This window comes from Silurus meridionalis, chromosome 28 (assembly GCF_014805685.1).
Source record: "Silurus meridionalis isolate SWU-2019-XX chromosome 28, ASM1480568v1, whole genome shotgun sequence".
In the NCBI taxonomy this organism is placed as follows: Eukaryota; Metazoa; Chordata; class Actinopteri; order Siluriformes; family Siluridae; genus Silurus; species Silurus meridionalis.
The window spans coordinates 3,200,030-3,217,084 of record NC_060911.1 but is presented as its reverse complement, the minus strand read 5'-3'; the positions used below and the strand labels follow the sequence as shown (position 1 = coordinate 3,217,084).

Below are 17,055 nucleotides of genomic sequence, written 5' to 3'. Positions count from 1 at the left end.
CACACACACCACATCTGTGGTGCTACATTATGGCTTTGAATATAGAACAGGACTTGTGTGAGTGTGAATGTCTACAGAAAGTGGACAAAACCCACACAAAAGATACACAATATAAAGGTAAATACACACACACACACACACACACACACACACACACACACACACACACACACACTACTGCTCAACCTTTTCAGACTTTCATTTGTGTAGTTTACTTTATTTGCATACTGAAGTGTTCAGGTTGACTGCAGTCTGTCTTGGTGTGATGTGTATTCTTCAAGCAACTCTCAACATCACCCTGAGACTACACTGTAAGTTCAGTTTTCTTTTTTTTTTTTGATAATTTCTCAGTATATTATTACTATTTAAAAATCAAATAGAATGGGTTTAATCGAATAGTATGATTTACTAAATAGTTCCAACTATTCACTCTGAACAGAATGTACTATTTCTTTTAGCTAGCCCTGAGCCTGAGACAGAACTGTTAAACAACAGTTATTACAACTTGACTATAGAAGAGCTACGGACCATTTACGACAAACTGTTTAAAGAGAATCATCAGTTACACTTATATATAAACCATTTAAAGACCAGGTACACCAAAGTGTTTGAGAAGAGAAATGAGTTGGAAACCAATTACACCCGTTTGGTTAAGAAGAGAGACCAATTTGAGAGGACATTTCCTGAATTGGGTGAGTGAACACTTGTATTTTTTACTAAAATCATCGGTACATTCCTAGGTATTGTTTCATGTGTATTTTTTTTCTGGGGGTGTTATTTCCTATTGAGCGTAGACAAACATTAGCAGTGTAGCCATCTTGTTGCAGGAAGCTTACCAGATCGACTCCATTTTATTGAACTGAATTTAGATTGTATATCTGTACAATTGCTAAAAAACACAGACACAAAGGTAAACATTTCAGTCCAAAACATTACCTGAAAATAACAAACATTCATTTTACATAGATCTTTTACAAGAAAAAAATGTTAAGGATAAAATGTTTGCTGGCTAGGTTTCATCACTATGTATTCCAGTTAATACTGCTTACATTATTGTGGGTTTTAAGTGTCTAAAGTATAAATCCTGTTCTTGATGCACTTACAGCAAAACTGTTAAAATGAGGGTTAGAAAGGTATGTACTGACCTGTTTTTCAGTTTGAGAATGAGTACATGCTTTTGGATAGCTGTTTTTAGTGGGGCTGAAAGTAAAACAGTGTAACCTACTTATCATTAATTGGTCAAAATGACATGGAAAATGTTACTTGTGTAAATTTATGCTGATATATAGTGGTTTAACAGGATATTCAATGTAATTGTATATAAAATAAAGAATAGCCAAGACAAGCCTGGGGTCTTTCATATGATAGCAATGAATTTTGACTAGCAAGCAATGTTAAGAAGAAATGAAGCCCAATTTCATATGTATTAAGTAAGCTTTCTGAAAGATGACAAAACACTTATCAATAAGCTTGTGTCCAGAGATGTAGAAGGAGGCAGCAGACCATGTCGTTGCCTTAGTTTATGATTAGATGTTTGACTGAGGAAATGGAGTTCATGCTTAAATTCAGGTCCATGTTTGGAATATAGATCCTCAGTCTTTTAAAGATGAGCTATACCCTATTCTGTTACTTCACTCAGAAATCCCATTTAGTGTTTTTTATAAAGATTTCAAGAGAAGATATTTTCATGAAGTGACTTACCTAAGTGTCGAATGGCCAGACACATAAATGAAATGATTAAGGGTCTTTTACTACAGTTAATTGTGTCTTTTATTAAAAGTGGATATCATCGGATTGGGATGGAAATATTTCAACTCCAAACTTTACTACATTTCCAATGAAAAGAAGAGTTGGTATCAGAGCAGTCAGGACTGCAAAAAGAATGGAGCAAAACTGGTGACCATAAGCAGCCAAGAAGAAGAGGTAAGAGAGATAGGTGGGGGTATAATGGGGAAAATGATCCAGGTATTCATATTGTACTCTCATACTCACAGGACTTCATCATTAAACTGATGGGCAACAAATCTCAGGCTTGGGCTTGGAAGGAAGTTTTAGCACACAAGACTGGGTAAGAAACTTTTAGTCTGAGGTCTTTCATTTTTTTAATAATTAATATGTAACCAATTTTATTTATTATTCAAGCATTTTATACTGATGAATAACCTCCTTACAGTATATACACAAAGTACATTATATACACAATACATTATATACACAGAGCCTGGTTGATTATGACAAATTCCATGTTTCCAGAATTAGCTATGGGACTGCTGAGGTGAGGTAATAAGGCATAGGAAAAACAAATCTACTCGGACCAAAATTATTATACAAATATTATACACATATTTGTAACTGAAATATGTCATGAGAGATGAATGGCAACCCAGTCATGGAAATGCCTGCATACAAAGAACTGTTAACACATGATAATAGGCTTGAGCTAAAAGTGTGTAATTGTAAAGGTAAAGGCAACTAATCATATTTTCTAATTCTCTGGCTTTTAGGAGTGTTGTGCAACCAAATAATGAAACAAATCAGGCTTTTACTGGAAAAACTAGATTGAACAGCATTCCTTGTGATGAGAAAGAGTGGTGGGTCTGTGAGAAAACAGTTTTTGAGGGATTGGGTGAGTGAGAAAAAAAGGGACAAGCTGTATGGGAGATCCACTTTATTAATTATTTTTCTTTACTAATATTTCTGTTGGATTTCTTAGTGCTTTAATTCTGATTAACTTAAAGTTTATTAAAATTGTTCATGTTTAATTATTTATTGTATTTTATTAATCTGCATATATTATACATTTGGCAATCATTCAGCTATTTATCATGTATGATGAAAGACCATTTAAGGGGGATTCAAATGATATTAACTGATGATAAGATTTTGTATTCATTTCTTACCCATGAACCAATATTAATGCTGTATTTTATTTGTAAAAAGAAACAAGCAACAACAAAAATAAATCACTGACAGTAGGAGTTGCTCAGTCAAGTGAAATCTCACATCTGTCACATCTGTGACATCCACAGATCTAAACTGTCACATTCACGTTCAAATATCTTCACACATTATGCCAGTTTCTACCCACTAGAGGTCGCCCTCTCTAATTACTCATATTATTGTCAGTTAATTTGTACTGTATTGTCTTGTCATGAAGGAGCATACTGCATGCATTACATTAAATCTATAATCAGTATTAAAAAATGTTTTTACATGTTTGATCATTGATTTATAACTTTATAGGTTGGGGTTTTCTTTAAAGTTTTACTAACATTTGAAACATATATTTTTTTCTCTATAATAAGAAAATAAAACAATACATATTGTGTATTTTGGCGATATATCCATTAGAAATATTACATTTATTGTAAATGTAAAAGAACAATAAGGGTAAGGCATCAGAGTGTATTATAGCTTCAGGTCAAATATTACATACATAGTAATTATATAGCTTTCCTCAGTAGCACATGCTTTTCAAGTGGCAGATAATTTATTGCTACATATTAGAATGGAAGCCATTAATTCACTTCCCCAAAGAGAAGTTGTTGTTTTTCTTCACATAAAAAATACTGCAATTGTAACCACATTTTGAGTTCAGGAAGAGGTTCAAACATGTAGGAAAAAAATGATGAGGACAGCAGGATCTTGATGAAGAAGTTTTTGCAGAGTAGCAGTGACAAAATGCATAAAGTACTTTGGATTCATCAGAGTCCAAAAAAAGAACACAGCAAAATTCCTGCTCATACATTTTATAGCGTATTCTCACTTGTAAAATGGGATTTAGCTTTAAATGTAAATTAAGTGTAAGAATTGAGTATTAGACCAAATGGCCAAATGATAATGTTGCTTAGAATAAATCTTTTCTTTGCCTCTACCATTTTAAGATTAATTAAAGGTAATTACCAATTTTCCACTAATATTACAAAACTACAGATACTACAGTACTATTTCTACACATATTACTGAGGCAGTCTGAAATTTCTTACAAACATTTGACAACACTGGCAGCATTTTTGTAAAGATTATTTATGGCTCCTAACTAATACAGTAAATACAAGGCAACACCACTAATATCACTGCTCTTATCGCCAATAAACACAACTTTAATATTTTTATTATTAGGAGAAATCCTTGCAGTAGAAAGTTTAATAGAATAATAAAATAATAAAATAAAAAGCTTTTCAAAACAGCAAAATAATTTCTGCTTTTTCTTGTAGCAGGAATTGATGAATATAATAACATTTATTGCAAAAGCTATTAAAGTTTATTGACATCAGTATAAATCTGTATTCACTGTGTTACTCATTTCCAGTTCTCTTTTAAACCAATTCATGCATAGTCAAAACAAAGATAAAACAATAAACAGTCTTGTCTGAGTCAAACATGATAAGATGAAAATTTCTAGTCATGTGAATTTCTTAATACGTTGTGCTACTGTTTAAAATAATAAAATAAAAGACTAAGACACAGTTACATCATAGTGAAAGCAGTCATCTACTCATTAAAAAAAAATTAAAAAGCACATTTCTTGCTTTTTTTTTCTTATCAGATTTTTATCCTGTAATTCCAAAATTCCAAAAACATTTTTTCTTTGCTGTTAAAGTACAGACTCCTTTTTCAGCCTACACAAGACCATTACACAGAATCATTCAAGCTACTTAAGGAATACAATTGTATACACAGTTGTTCTGTAATTGAATTCCAACTTTTTTTATTTTATTTTTTTTTATTACAGTGTCTGACTCCAATGTGCTCAGTTAAATATTTTCATCTCACAAATTCCAAATCCAGGAAAGTCACAGGGAAAATCAGCCCAGGTTGAAATATTAAATTTAGCAAATTTATAACCTGTTATAGCACAGTCCTCATTTTTCCCATAGTCATTGGGTTCTCTGTTCCACCAGAACCTTTAAAAACACAAAAAGTCAAAATGTCAGTTCTCACCTAGAAATATAGATTTAGTAATAAAAAATGCATTGGGAGTAAATTTCAGTTAATGATTTCTTACGAAGTTGTCAGTAGTGTACCATCAACCCATTTAAAATTCCCCTCGATTTCTGTGTCAGACAGACCAATCCAAGCTTCAGCGTTACCAAATCTTTTACTGATGAACTCCTGTAATTGTAACAGCAGAGCATTAATATAAACTTTCTCTCTCTCTCTCTCTCTCTCTCTCTCTCTCTCTCTCTCTCTCTCTCTCTCTCTCTCTCTCTCACCTGTTCCTCTGTGCTGTTTATAATCACCAGGTCTGCTCCGTTGTTTATACAGTCCTGTCTGCTTTCACTCCAGGCTTTCTTTACATCAGATATGTAGTAAATGCTTGAGCTGAAAAATCCACATCCTTGTATAGAGTATTTGTAAATAGTGTCAGAATAATTGCCCTTTGATAGCAAGATTCATTACAGTTTAGAGACAATTGATTCTTTATATTCTCAATTTTAAGAAATGATTTCAAACAACAACAAAAACATTTTTAATTAAGTATTTCTTTCAGCTTCTCCCATTAGGGGTCGCCACATTAATTATACTTAATGAAAATTTAATCTGCAGTTTTCATTTGCATAGATTTTTTTTTTTTATCCAAATCAGATAAAACCCATTAGAATAATACCAGTGAGAATTATTATTAATACTTTAAAAAGAGATTTTAGCATTTTACATCATTGACCAGTTGGATAATAGTAGTTGGGTATAGTATTGGTAGTATTGGTTCACCTGGTCATAAGTACGGTATGTAATTTTTGAGCATTGCATTTCACATTTAGTCCCAATTTGCTATTATAATTCTCTCCACTCTTCTGGGAAGATGCTCCACTAGATTTTGGAGTGTGCTTATGGATATTTGTGTTCATCAGCCACAAGGGTTTTACAAAAGGCAGGTACTGATGTAGGTGAGGAGACCTGGGGTGCAGTCAGTGTTCACATTCATCCCAAAGGTGTTCAGTAGGGATTAGATGAGATCAGAGCTCTATAACAGGCCACTCAAGATCTTCCTCTCCAAGGCATGTAAACCAGATCTTCAAGGAGTTCACTTTGTGCACATGGGCATCACCATGCTGGAACAGGTTTGGGTTTCCAAGTTTAAGTGAATGCAATATTTTATTATAGCGCATCTAAAGACTTACTATAAAATTGAGTGCCTTCAGCTTTGTGGTAACAGTTTGTAAAAGAAACACATGTAGTAGGAAAAATCAGGTGACCCAATTCTTTTGTAAATCTATAATAATGAAAAATGTACAGTAATATTCACTTACCGAGCTTTAAAAGCATGTTTTTCAGGCTTGATTTCTGCTGCTCGAACTGATCTCTTTGCAGCAGTAGCTGGTCTTTCTGAAATTGTAACTGGTTTATCTGGAGTCTCATTTTGTCATTACTGGTCTGTAAACGCTCTCTCTCTGTATTCATGGTGTTGTAGCTGGACTGGAACTGGTTCTTTTCTGTGTCCAGTTTGTTGTTTTTCAACAACAGCACTGTGACGACAGTCAGCAAGAGAACACACAGCAGCAGCAACAGCACACTTACTGCAGTCAGGCTGAAACATCTGCCCCAAGCAGTGCCACCTGCTCAAGATAAACAGACACAGATGCACAAATATTTTAATGTTATATTCCCTAAAAAAAATATTTGAATTGTCTTTAAACAGCATTCGATATATGCTTTTGTCTTACAGCTCAGACCTTTTGACAAGTGCAGAAATTTCATGCAGCAGCAGAAAACAAGTTAAATGCCAATAAAACTCTACATAACATAACATTTATTCTATAAAAAAAAAGCCTTACAATTAATAAAAAAGTCTCTTCTGTGTGCTCCATCAATCATATACACATGAACACTTTCAGGGTCATGCTGTCTTTCATTGTTGTTTGTTGCTGGCTTTGAATCAGTTTGTTATCAATTTACAATGTGCTCGACCATTAATACCACTAAATCAGCTCCTGAAGAGTTTTGCTTTGCATTGCATTATGCAGATCTAAAACGTGCCATTATAAAAAAAAAAAAAAAAAAAAATGAAGTGCTAGGATATACTGCAACAACCATAACAGCTTACACCAGAGCAAATATCACAAGTATATGGATCAGAATCTCAAAGTAATCACCTTGTGGAAAAATTTAGGCAGATCTGAAAGTAAATGAAAGCAAACAATATTTGTTCCTAATAAAGTTGCCAGTAAGTGTATGACATTCTGACTCAAATTATGACCTATATTTGACCGTATAGAAAATGTGATTACATGGTTGTCTGTTTCCCTATTCCACTTTTCTTCCTCTTTTTAAAATGGCAAATTAAAACCTTTGAGGACATCAGAACCTCTGCTTTTTCTGGTCATTTCACCGAAAAGTGGCAGTTCATACAAACAAAAAAGTACGTTAGATATAGTAAGGTAGATATACTGTATATACTGTAAAAGAATATATGCAAGCTGAATCTTAAAAATCCTGAAAATAATGTTTGATAAGTGTTTTTAATTGATCCAATAACACTGCAAAATGAACCAGTACACGTTTATATATATGTTTATATAACATGTACTGTTTATTCTAGCTGCATTATTGAATCAATTAAAAACAATTACCAAACATTATTTTCAGGATTTTTAAGATTCTGTTTGCATATATTCTTTTACAGTATATACAGTATATCTAACTTACTTTAACATTTAACATTAAAACTAACTTATGCTAAATTGCTCTCCTAAAGATCACCTCAGCATAGTGGTAAGATGTTTTTTTGTTAAATGAGAGCATTCCCTTGATCAATTCACTGTTAGATGTGTTAGTGTGTTGCTGCTCAACCATCATTTATTATTTTGTGATTTAATGTTTTTTAAGGGTTATATTCCATAATTTATTACTATTATGCAATCTATGTTTTTTTAAAGCACATACCTGTGTGTTTGGTCTGTAGGTTTTTCTTCACATTGATGTCTTCTGTTACTTCTTTAAGGTCCTGACCTCTAACAGCATCTACATTGGCATAGATTTCCACCACCCTCTCTATGCGCTCTCCTCTCTTCTCTGCAACAGTCACATAATTCTGAACTAGATCTGACATCTCAGTTCTCTGAAACACTGAACTACAGTGTCTCTGCCTGTAAACTATAACCTCCACCACTTTAGTGTACACACTCTGTAATGACACAGGTCAGTTGTTAAATAAGGAAATCACTAATGTGCAAAGAGGAAGTAAGCAGGCACCAGCAAAATTAACCACTATTAGTATGCAATGTATTTTAATAAAGGCCAAAAAAACTTTGAATGAAAGATGGACATCCCTGAACATATTTTACATACTCTCTAAATGTGAATGAAATGTTTATGCATGGTATTGGGAGTATATCCTCATTTGTTAAAGTCATCCCAAAACCTGAACCTGTTTCTAATATTACTAGAAGACTGGGGTGACTATAACATATACACTATATAGTACAGTACATAACTGTATAGGTTGTGGTTGCTTGAAGATATGCTTTACATGGGTTTGAGTGGCCTGCTATAGACTCTGACTCCAATCCTATTAAACATCTTCGGGATTAATTGAATGCTGACTGCACCCCAGGGCTCTATGCCCTATATCAGCAAAAATGTCCATAACCACAATTTAAAGTCTGATGGAAATCTATTTATAATGAAGTAAGGATTTCATTAAATACTTTTCTTATGCTTAAATGTAACACAGGACATGGATGCAGTTATTGCTAAAACTCACTTCTGCTGGGGACTTGCCATCATGCAATAGTGGTTTCCCTTTTTATAGCAATACCAGTTAATCATATCTTTCACAATCAAAGTGATGTAAAGTGACAGAGATTCTACAGTTTTAACACTTCTAAGATATCTGTGTGCATCTAATGATGTAACATTTTTTATTCATCAGCACATTTTCCAATATGGCAGATATTTAAGCGGTAGTGAAAGTCTGCAGTAAATGGTAAAGCGGAATAGTGACAGAGTTCCCGGTGGTGCTCATACCATGCTCACAGCAGCATGAAGTAACAGTTTAAACATCTGATATCATTCCCCCAGACCACCAGAGGGCATTTTTTGTTACATTTTGAAGCGCATCTTCTTATCATCATTCTTTTTCTGATTGTGAGTATATATACAGTACAGACCAAAAGTTTATATATATTATATATACAGTACAGACCAAAAGTTTGGACACACCTGCTCATTCAAAGAGTTTTCTTTATTTTCATGACTATGAAAATTGTAGAGTGACACTGAAGGCATCAGAACTATGAATTAACACATGTGGAATTATATACATAACAAAAAAGTGAACTGAAAATATGTCATATTGTAGATTCTTCAAAGTAGGCATCAAGAGAATGCCAAGAGTGTGCAAAGCAGTAATCTAAGCAAAAGGTGGCTACTTTGAAGAACCTACAATATGACATATTTTCAGTTGTTTCACACTTTTTTGTTATGTATATAATTCCACATGTGTTAATTCATAGTTTTGATGCCTTCAGTGTGACTCTATAATTTTCACTTTAATGAAAATAAAGAAAACTCTTTGAATGAGAAGGTGTGTCCAAACTTTTGGTCTGTACTGTATGTGTGTTTGTGCATGTGCTGATTGGGTCTCATTGTCTATTCTGGTTTTGTCAAAAATTCTAATGCCTGATATTTTGTCTATAAACAAAGATTTGGATTGTGTTTGGGGCCTATATATTGTTTGTACAATGAATACATCTTATAATCACACTAATTTTTCATAATATTTATTTTATAGATAATATCTCTTTAGTAAAGACACACATCAACCATCTGATTTAGATCATAAAGGACAAAAAAGTTATAGTGGGTGTTAAACATTAGATTCCAAGTTTAGTTTTTATGCTACTGCATCCTAAGACACCCTCTACAATTGTATGGTAATTGTATGGAAATTGGAAGAGCAGAAAGGGTGCTTTTTGTGCTTTGCATTAAGAAAACAATGCACAAATGCAGATGTAAACACAGTTCACCTTATTTAATGAAGCACAGTGGTTTATTCAGTGAGCTTTTACTTATTGGTGTGCAGAGGTGGGAATTAACAAATACTTTGTTACTGTACTTAAGTAGATTTTTCTGGAATCAGTACTTTACTCCACTATTTATTTACAGACAACTTTTTACTTTTTTATTAATTACATTTTTACACAAATATCTGTACTTTCTACTTCTTACATTTTCAAAACCGGCTCGTTACTTTAGTTTTAATCCATTGATTTGGTGAAATATACTTTTTTTTTTTTTTTCACTGCGTGCCGATTTCAGCCGAACAACCAATTTCATGTCATTGCGTGTCTTTTTTAATCCACTGGTGTATAAAGTCCTGACTCTCACTCACCACAGACGTAGACTAGTTTACGAAGTTAAGAATAAGCAGGCAGAAAGCAACAAGAAGTAAAGCTAAAGTGGATGAGACAGAGGGAGTCAGTGATGTAAACATGACTAAGAACAGAGACATTCCTTATAACCTGATCATCATCATTATCATCATAATCATCTTTTCTCTGCTTGTGTTCTATATGTGGATGTTCAGCCTGGACACATTCATTAGATAACAACATTTTTTATTTGTTTTGTATTAATATATATTACTATTATTAGGGTGTGAAAATTAAAATTATTTTAAACGGCACAAAATTTTATTAACGCCGTATTATTATCAATTCAGTGCACATTTCTGTTTTTACCATTTTTATAAAAAATGTAAATACATAAATAAATAACTTAATATAAAAGAGGCGAAATTAAAACCTTCAGCTAAACATACATTTATTCACGACATCCTTTCGTTACTTAGATATAAAATAATTAATGAAAACTCCACCGAAAAATATTTGTAATCAGTAAACATTTGTTTTATTTATGTGCCAAGTCTCAAATCAAACACCAAATCCTCCATGATTCACACAATTAACCCTCTGGGTGGCGTTTTGTTTTTAAATTACTGTCTTTATTGATCGAACAGATAAGAACAATACATCATTCAAATCTGTAAAATGTCTATGATTATTACAAAAGCTTCTTGACTTGAAGAGGTGCATTTTCTCCGGTATCACCTCATTAACTGTCCATGTGGAAACATAGCAAAGGTTCCGTTTGGTTTGGTGTCCTGATGATTTCCGTAATTTAAACCACCATTATTACTTTAAAACATTAACAAGGGTTTTTTTTCTTGCTCTGTGTTGTATCCATATTTCTACATGTCCATGTTGCTTAAAGTATTAAAAACAGGAAGTATTAATATATGGTACATTTAGAACAGATAGAAATGTGCGATTAAGTTGCGATTAAATATTTGATTGATAACCTCAGTACAATTATACATGCAATGTATATTTTTTTTATATATATATATATATATATATATATATATATATATATATATATATATATATATATATATATATAATTTATGCAGCTTGCACATTTCTTAAATGCCATAATATTATAGCCTTCCACTACTGTACAATTCCTCTTTAATGCCATAGCCTTAGAACATCTATCTGTACTTCTTAATGATGTCCACACATCTCTGCACTGCTGTAGCCTTTATATTTATTTACTGTACTATGCTTACATATCTATCTATCTATCTATCTATCTATCTATCTATCTATCTATCTATCTATCTATCTATCTATCTATCTATCTATCTATCTAATCATCTAATCATCTAATCATCTAATATTAATATGATGTGAGGTCCAGTTAACAGCTAAAACAGGTAGACGTAATAACTACAATTTACTTAAGTACATGTCAGAGCCAAAACTTCTTTACTTTCACTTGATTAAAAAAGTATAATCAGTACTTCAACTTTTACCCGAGTATTTTAAAACATAAAAATCTGTACTTCTACTTAAGTGGTAGCTCAGTGGATAAGATCCTGGACTTCTGATTGGCTGGTTGTGGGTTCAAATCCCCACATTACTAAGATGCCACTGGTAAGCCTTTAAACAAAGGCTTTAACCTTCAGTTGCTTAGCTGTGTGTTTGTAAGCTGCTCTGGATAAGGGCATCTGTCGAATAGTAAATGTTTACTCATTTCCAAGTCCTTTATACCAAATAATCCATTGTAAATACAAAAACACAATAAACACTTTAATTTGTGTCAAAAGCAGACTTGAAATTTGCTTGATATGGTCATGTAATCTGTACACTTTTTGCTACTGGTAAAAAATACCTGAAACACAATAAAACAGCAACATTCACCATTCAAACTACAAGAAAATTGTGTTTGTGAGATTAAATGGACAAAAAGCACAGACTCCAAGCGTCACCAAGTTTTCAATTCCAAATTGTTCCATATCAGTTTTTTTGGCCCTCATGTCTTCCATCCAGTAATTTCATCTCACAAATCCCAAATGCATGGTAGTTGCAGGGAACATCAGCCCAGGTGGACATGTTATTCATAGCATTTCTGAAGCCTGTTACAACACAGTCCTCTCTTTGTCCATAATCATTGGGTTCTCTAATCCACCAGAACCTAAAAACACAAAGAGAGTCAGAATGTTTATTATTTTATTAGACTGAGATAAAAACTAGATCATGTGTAAATTTTAGTTTTATGATCTCTTACTCAGTGGTCAGTGGTGTACCGTCTACCCATTTAAATTCCCCCTCTCTGTCTGAGTCAGTCAGACCAATCCAAAATTCAGTACCTCCAAAATATTTACCTATGAACTCCTGTAATTGTAATAGCACAATATGAATATAGATTTTCATGTGTACTCTCTCTCTCTCTCTCTCTCTCTCTCTCTCTCTCTCTCTCTCACTCACCTGTTCTGCTGTACTGTTTATAATCACAAGGTCTGCTCCTTTTCTTTGGCACTCCTGTCTGCTCTCATTCCAGGTCTTCTTTTTAGTACACTTACAATATACACTCGAGCTGAAAAATGTCCATCCTTGTTTAGAGAATTCAAATAAAAATATATTGATTTATTAACATATTGATTCAACAGCACTATTATTAAGTCATTTTGCTTCATTTCAAGAGTATAAACAGATTATGTAACTGTATCTAGTGTAAATCAAGGCAAGACACTATAAGTAAAAATAAATAGTCTATCACATCAATAACATGTTTAAAGTTTTTTGGGGGAATGAATTGCATTTAGAACAGGAAATCTTTTGCAATGTCATTTAGGCTTGTTTCCTTTTTGTTAGTTTATGTGTCATTATGACATACACATCCCAATGACACATAGTTTATGTGTCATTATTACTTTCCAACCCTAATAATAATCTAATAATCTCTTATAATTAGTGTGAATACACCATAAACCAGAGTGTAATTTTTAACATAAGAAAAGGTTTCATGTTATTAAAAAAGCATTACACTAAAAAAAAAAAAAAAAAAGACAAAAAAAAAACAGACAACATTCAAGAGCAACCACATGGCAAAGACTAAGTAAGACTATTTATTTATTTCTTTGTAATATCCTCTGTACCTGCAGCATCTCGCCAAGAAAAAAATTAAATAAAAGTTTTTGGTGTAGAGATGAGTTTTTACCGTTTTACATAAGCATAGTATTCACCTACCGAGTTTTCCAATCAGACCATTCATTTCAGAGATCTCTTGCTGGTACTGGTCTCTCTCTAGAGTCAGAGTGTTGTACTTGGTCTGTAGCTGTCTGTCTTCTGTATTCAGGTTGCTGTATTTGACCCACAGCACTGTAATTGCAATCAGTAGGAGAACACACAGCAACAGCACACACACTGCAGTCAGTCTGTAGCTTCTGCTCCATGCAGTGTATCCTAGAGATGAATTAACACAAATTTAATCTTATTTTCTTTCATCAATAAAAACAGAATAGGCAGTAAGGTCAGGCATTGAACAAATTTAATATCTAAAGTCAGGCACAAATCAATAATGTGAGACAAAAAGATTTCAGCATCAAAATATCGAACAATATGTAACAGTTTGGTAATGAATAATAGCTTCATGACTGTGAATGTGATAGTGAGTGTTGGGATCTTTAGTGGCCATTTTTGGAGGCTGTATTGTTGTAAATCGGGTCTGAAATAGTTTATAAAGCACATTTGGGGTGTTAATTTAAAAACCTTATGTCATGCAGTCATGTCAACATGGAAACTTAACAGAATGTGGAGTCCATCCAGTGAATAATTAAGTCTGTTCTAAGAGCAAAGACAGAGCCTTTACTCCATATTAAAATCATGGGTCTGGTGAAAAGATGATGTCCCATATTTACATATACCACACACTAAAAACCCAAATGATTTATATCTTACTAATCACAATAAAAATTAAAAATAAAACATTGAAAACCTGCATACCTGTGTGTACAGTTGGTACGCTTTTCTGTACGTTGGTGGCTTCTGTCTCGTCCAAAACATCCTCACCACTAGCAGCATCTGCACTGTCATAGATTTCAACCACCTTCTCTATGCGCTCTCCTCTTATCTGAGTGTAGTTCACATAGTCAGAAAATAGCTCAGACATTTCTAATATCTGAGGGTCTGAAACATTTAAGTACAGTGGTTCAGTCTGCATTTATCAACCACCACTTTGTGTATGTGTGTAAGCTGTAATGACACGAGTCAACTGTTGCAGTTGCTGAATAGGAAAGTCAAAATTGCACAATGCTGTTAAATAAGGAAGTCATCGAGCATAAACAGAACTGAATGAATGAATGAGTAAATATATTGTTTTAATGGTAATTTATATTGTGAATGTGTAATTTTTAAAGAATCATTCTTCGTTCTTAAAGCTAATCCATAAATACAGACACTTCAGGATGTGTGAAGAACGGTAAATAGTGAACTTTATTGTCGTAACAGTAAACTCCATTTTGAGCAGGAAACATCAATTTCATTCTTAATTCATTCTTGTAATAATATAACTACAAAAATTTACAAAAAGCATGCAAAAAAACTTGAAATAAAAAGAGTAGAATGTTTTTTTTTTTCTTCTTTTTAACACTGCACTGATTCCATATAACAGCAGCACAGGACATGAATTTCAATGCCGTGATGCCATGATTGCAAATTCTTGTAATATTTGCTTAATCTCAGTTCTGCTGGTGAGTCCCTACTTATTATGCCATACAATAATTACTTCCCTTTTATACATCTGTTTTTTTTTTGTTTTTATTTTTTAAGAATTGCCTATAAAATCATAGAGCTGTATTACACAGATTGATGTTAATTCCACAGTTTCTTCATTTTTGTGATTTTTTTGAAGAGATGTCTTGTTGTGCTGCTGCGGATGTAATAATTATTAAGGAAAGAAAAAAATATAACAGACATCTGAAGGAGTTTAGATTCTAAAACATCACAAAAACAGCAAAGAGAAACTTTTAAGCTCAATACACAGGTACAGTTTCTTTTGACGTTTGTCCTTGCTGGGCTCTGCAGTGGATAGTTAGGGAGAAGATATCCACAGGGGTGTAGTTTTGGCTTGTCAGTGAAGCGTGGTGACTAAGTGGCTTCCTTATTTATAGCTTTTTTGGTCATTTGTTTCCACTTTAAGGTCTTTGGCTGAACTCTCAGGAACTCATTGATTTTCTTCGATGTTGCAGGAGGATTTTTTCATGGATGTGAAGCTGCATTACTGTTTTTTTTTTTTGTTTATTTATTTTTTTTCCATTACAAAAATATTTTGGATTATATGTAACATTAAGAAAAAATTTTATATTGTTTTACAGCTGAGTGGATCTGAGAATATTGCACTTCAGTGATCATAAAATAGATATACAGTCGGTAAGATCTTTTGCAGTTGTTAATTTTGATGGGAAAGTATTAAATTCATAAAAATAAAAGTGCAATTGGATCTTATAACTTTGAAAGCATGTATGGCGTTTCATAAAATAGCACAATTTTTCTTTCGTATATCATTTTTATTTATTTTCGTTTTGATGTATTGCCGTCTGGCACTGTTTTATTAGATTTGTATTGTTTGAATTAATATTTTTTATTATATTGTTTCTGTTTATGGTGGTAATTAAAATAAATTAAATCAAATAAGTGAAATTAATTCTATAAAACGAAAAGTGGGATACGGGAAGTAGTAATTTTCAATGCACACCGCGAGAGGGCGATAGTTTATGTTGCGAATGCGACACTAATGTTTTGCGCTAAGAAATTTTTCTCCACACCACTAGAAGGCGCAGGTTGTGTTTAAGTTGGGAATACGACACCGATGGCGGGTTCGAAGAAGGCGTTTCTCTCCACACCGCTAGAGGGCGCATATTATGTTTATGTTGAGAATGCGACCAGAAATGGGACCCAATGAAGTACAAATACTTTGTTATTGTACTTAATTAGATTTTTACTTCACTATTTATTTTCCGGATAACTTTTTACGTATTATTTTAACATTATTTTAAACATGCTCGTTACTATAGTTTTAATCTATTTGGTAACATGTCAATATTTTTTCTTCTCAATGCGCGTTTTCTGGTCGACTGTTCCAGTGAATAGTAGCCTTTACTGAGAAAAATGATGCCCAAATGCAGAATGACGAAAAGGAACAACACAATCGCTAGTAGAGGATGATCTAGTAGATCTTACATAGACTGTAGAGTGAAAATGCACAAAATCATGAAATATGGATAATCACTCAGTGATTCTCCTGCCCTGTCCCGTGTCTCGCAGGTGTGCAGGTCGCTAACTTCAACTTTAACCAGAATCTTTTAAAACATGAGTATCTGTACTTCTACTTGAGTGGAAAATGTGTGTACTTTCGCCACCTCTGAAGGCGATACCGATATGCACGAAATAAAATAAATCTTAACACCGCTAGAGGGCGCATGTTGTATTTACATCGAGAACATAACACCGATAAAGTGCGCGAAGAAGAGTTGTTCTCTCCTTACCGCTAGAGGGAGCATGTTGTATTTACATTGAGAATTTAACACCGATAAAATGCGCGAAGAAGAGTTATTCTCTCCCCACCGCTAGGGGGCGACTGTTGTGTTTACATTGAGAATATAACACCGATACAATGCGCGAAGAAGAGTTTTTCTCTCCCCACCGCTAGAGGGCGCAAATAGTGTTTATATTGAGAATGCGACACCAAGCGAGTGCAAGAATTATT

The 17,055-nt window shown here is 33.3% G+C and overlaps 3 protein-coding genes across 4 annotated transcripts; 1 reads left to right on the top strand and 2 right to left on the bottom strand.

Annotated features, from left to right (window-relative positions):
- LOC124381388 (C-type lectin domain family 4 member F-like) lies at positions 1–3,189 on the top strand. Of its 2 annotated transcripts, none has more exons than XM_046842988.1 (6): positions 1–117; positions 234–311; positions 459–692; positions 1,781–1,923; positions 1,995–2,068; positions 2,505–3,189. In XM_046842988.1, the coding sequence occupies exons 1-6, from the start codon at positions 30–32 to the stop codon at positions 2,632–2,634; spliced, it is 747 nt and encodes a 248-aa protein (XP_046698944.1). In that variant the 5' UTR covers positions 1–29; the 3' UTR covers positions 2,635–3,189. The 2 variants fall into 2 exon arrangements, with proteins under 2 accessions (XP_046698944.1, XP_046698945.1); XM_046842989.1 differs by having other exon boundaries at positions 14–117; positions 211–311.
- A 154-nt stretch (positions 3,190–3,343) lies between these two features.
- LOC124381382 (C-type lectin domain family 4 member E-like) lies at positions 3,344–8,132 on the bottom strand. The gene is made up of 5 exons (XM_046842977.1): positions 7,888–8,132; positions 6,255–6,560; positions 5,217–5,341; positions 5,009–5,115; positions 3,344–4,907 (listed from the first exon to the last, which is right to left on the bottom strand). The coding sequence occupies exons 1-5, from the start codon at positions 8,051–8,053 to the stop codon at positions 4,754–4,756; spliced, it is 858 nt and encodes a 285-aa protein (XP_046698933.1). The 5' UTR covers positions 8,054–8,132; the 3' UTR covers positions 3,344–4,753.
- A 3,714-nt stretch (positions 8,133–11,846) lies between these two features.
- LOC124381384 (C-type lectin domain family 17, member A-like) lies at positions 11,847–14,590 on the bottom strand. Its single transcript, XM_046842979.1, has 5 exons — positions 14,295–14,590; positions 13,539–13,754; positions 12,777–12,901; positions 12,577–12,683; positions 11,847–12,483 (listed from the first exon to the last, which is right to left on the bottom strand). The coding sequence occupies exons 1-5, from the start codon at positions 14,509–14,511 to the stop codon at positions 12,306–12,308; spliced, it is 843 nt and encodes a 280-aa protein (XP_046698935.1). The 5' UTR covers positions 14,512–14,590; the 3' UTR covers positions 11,847–12,305.
- Positions 14,591–17,055: the final 2,465 nt, after the last annotated feature.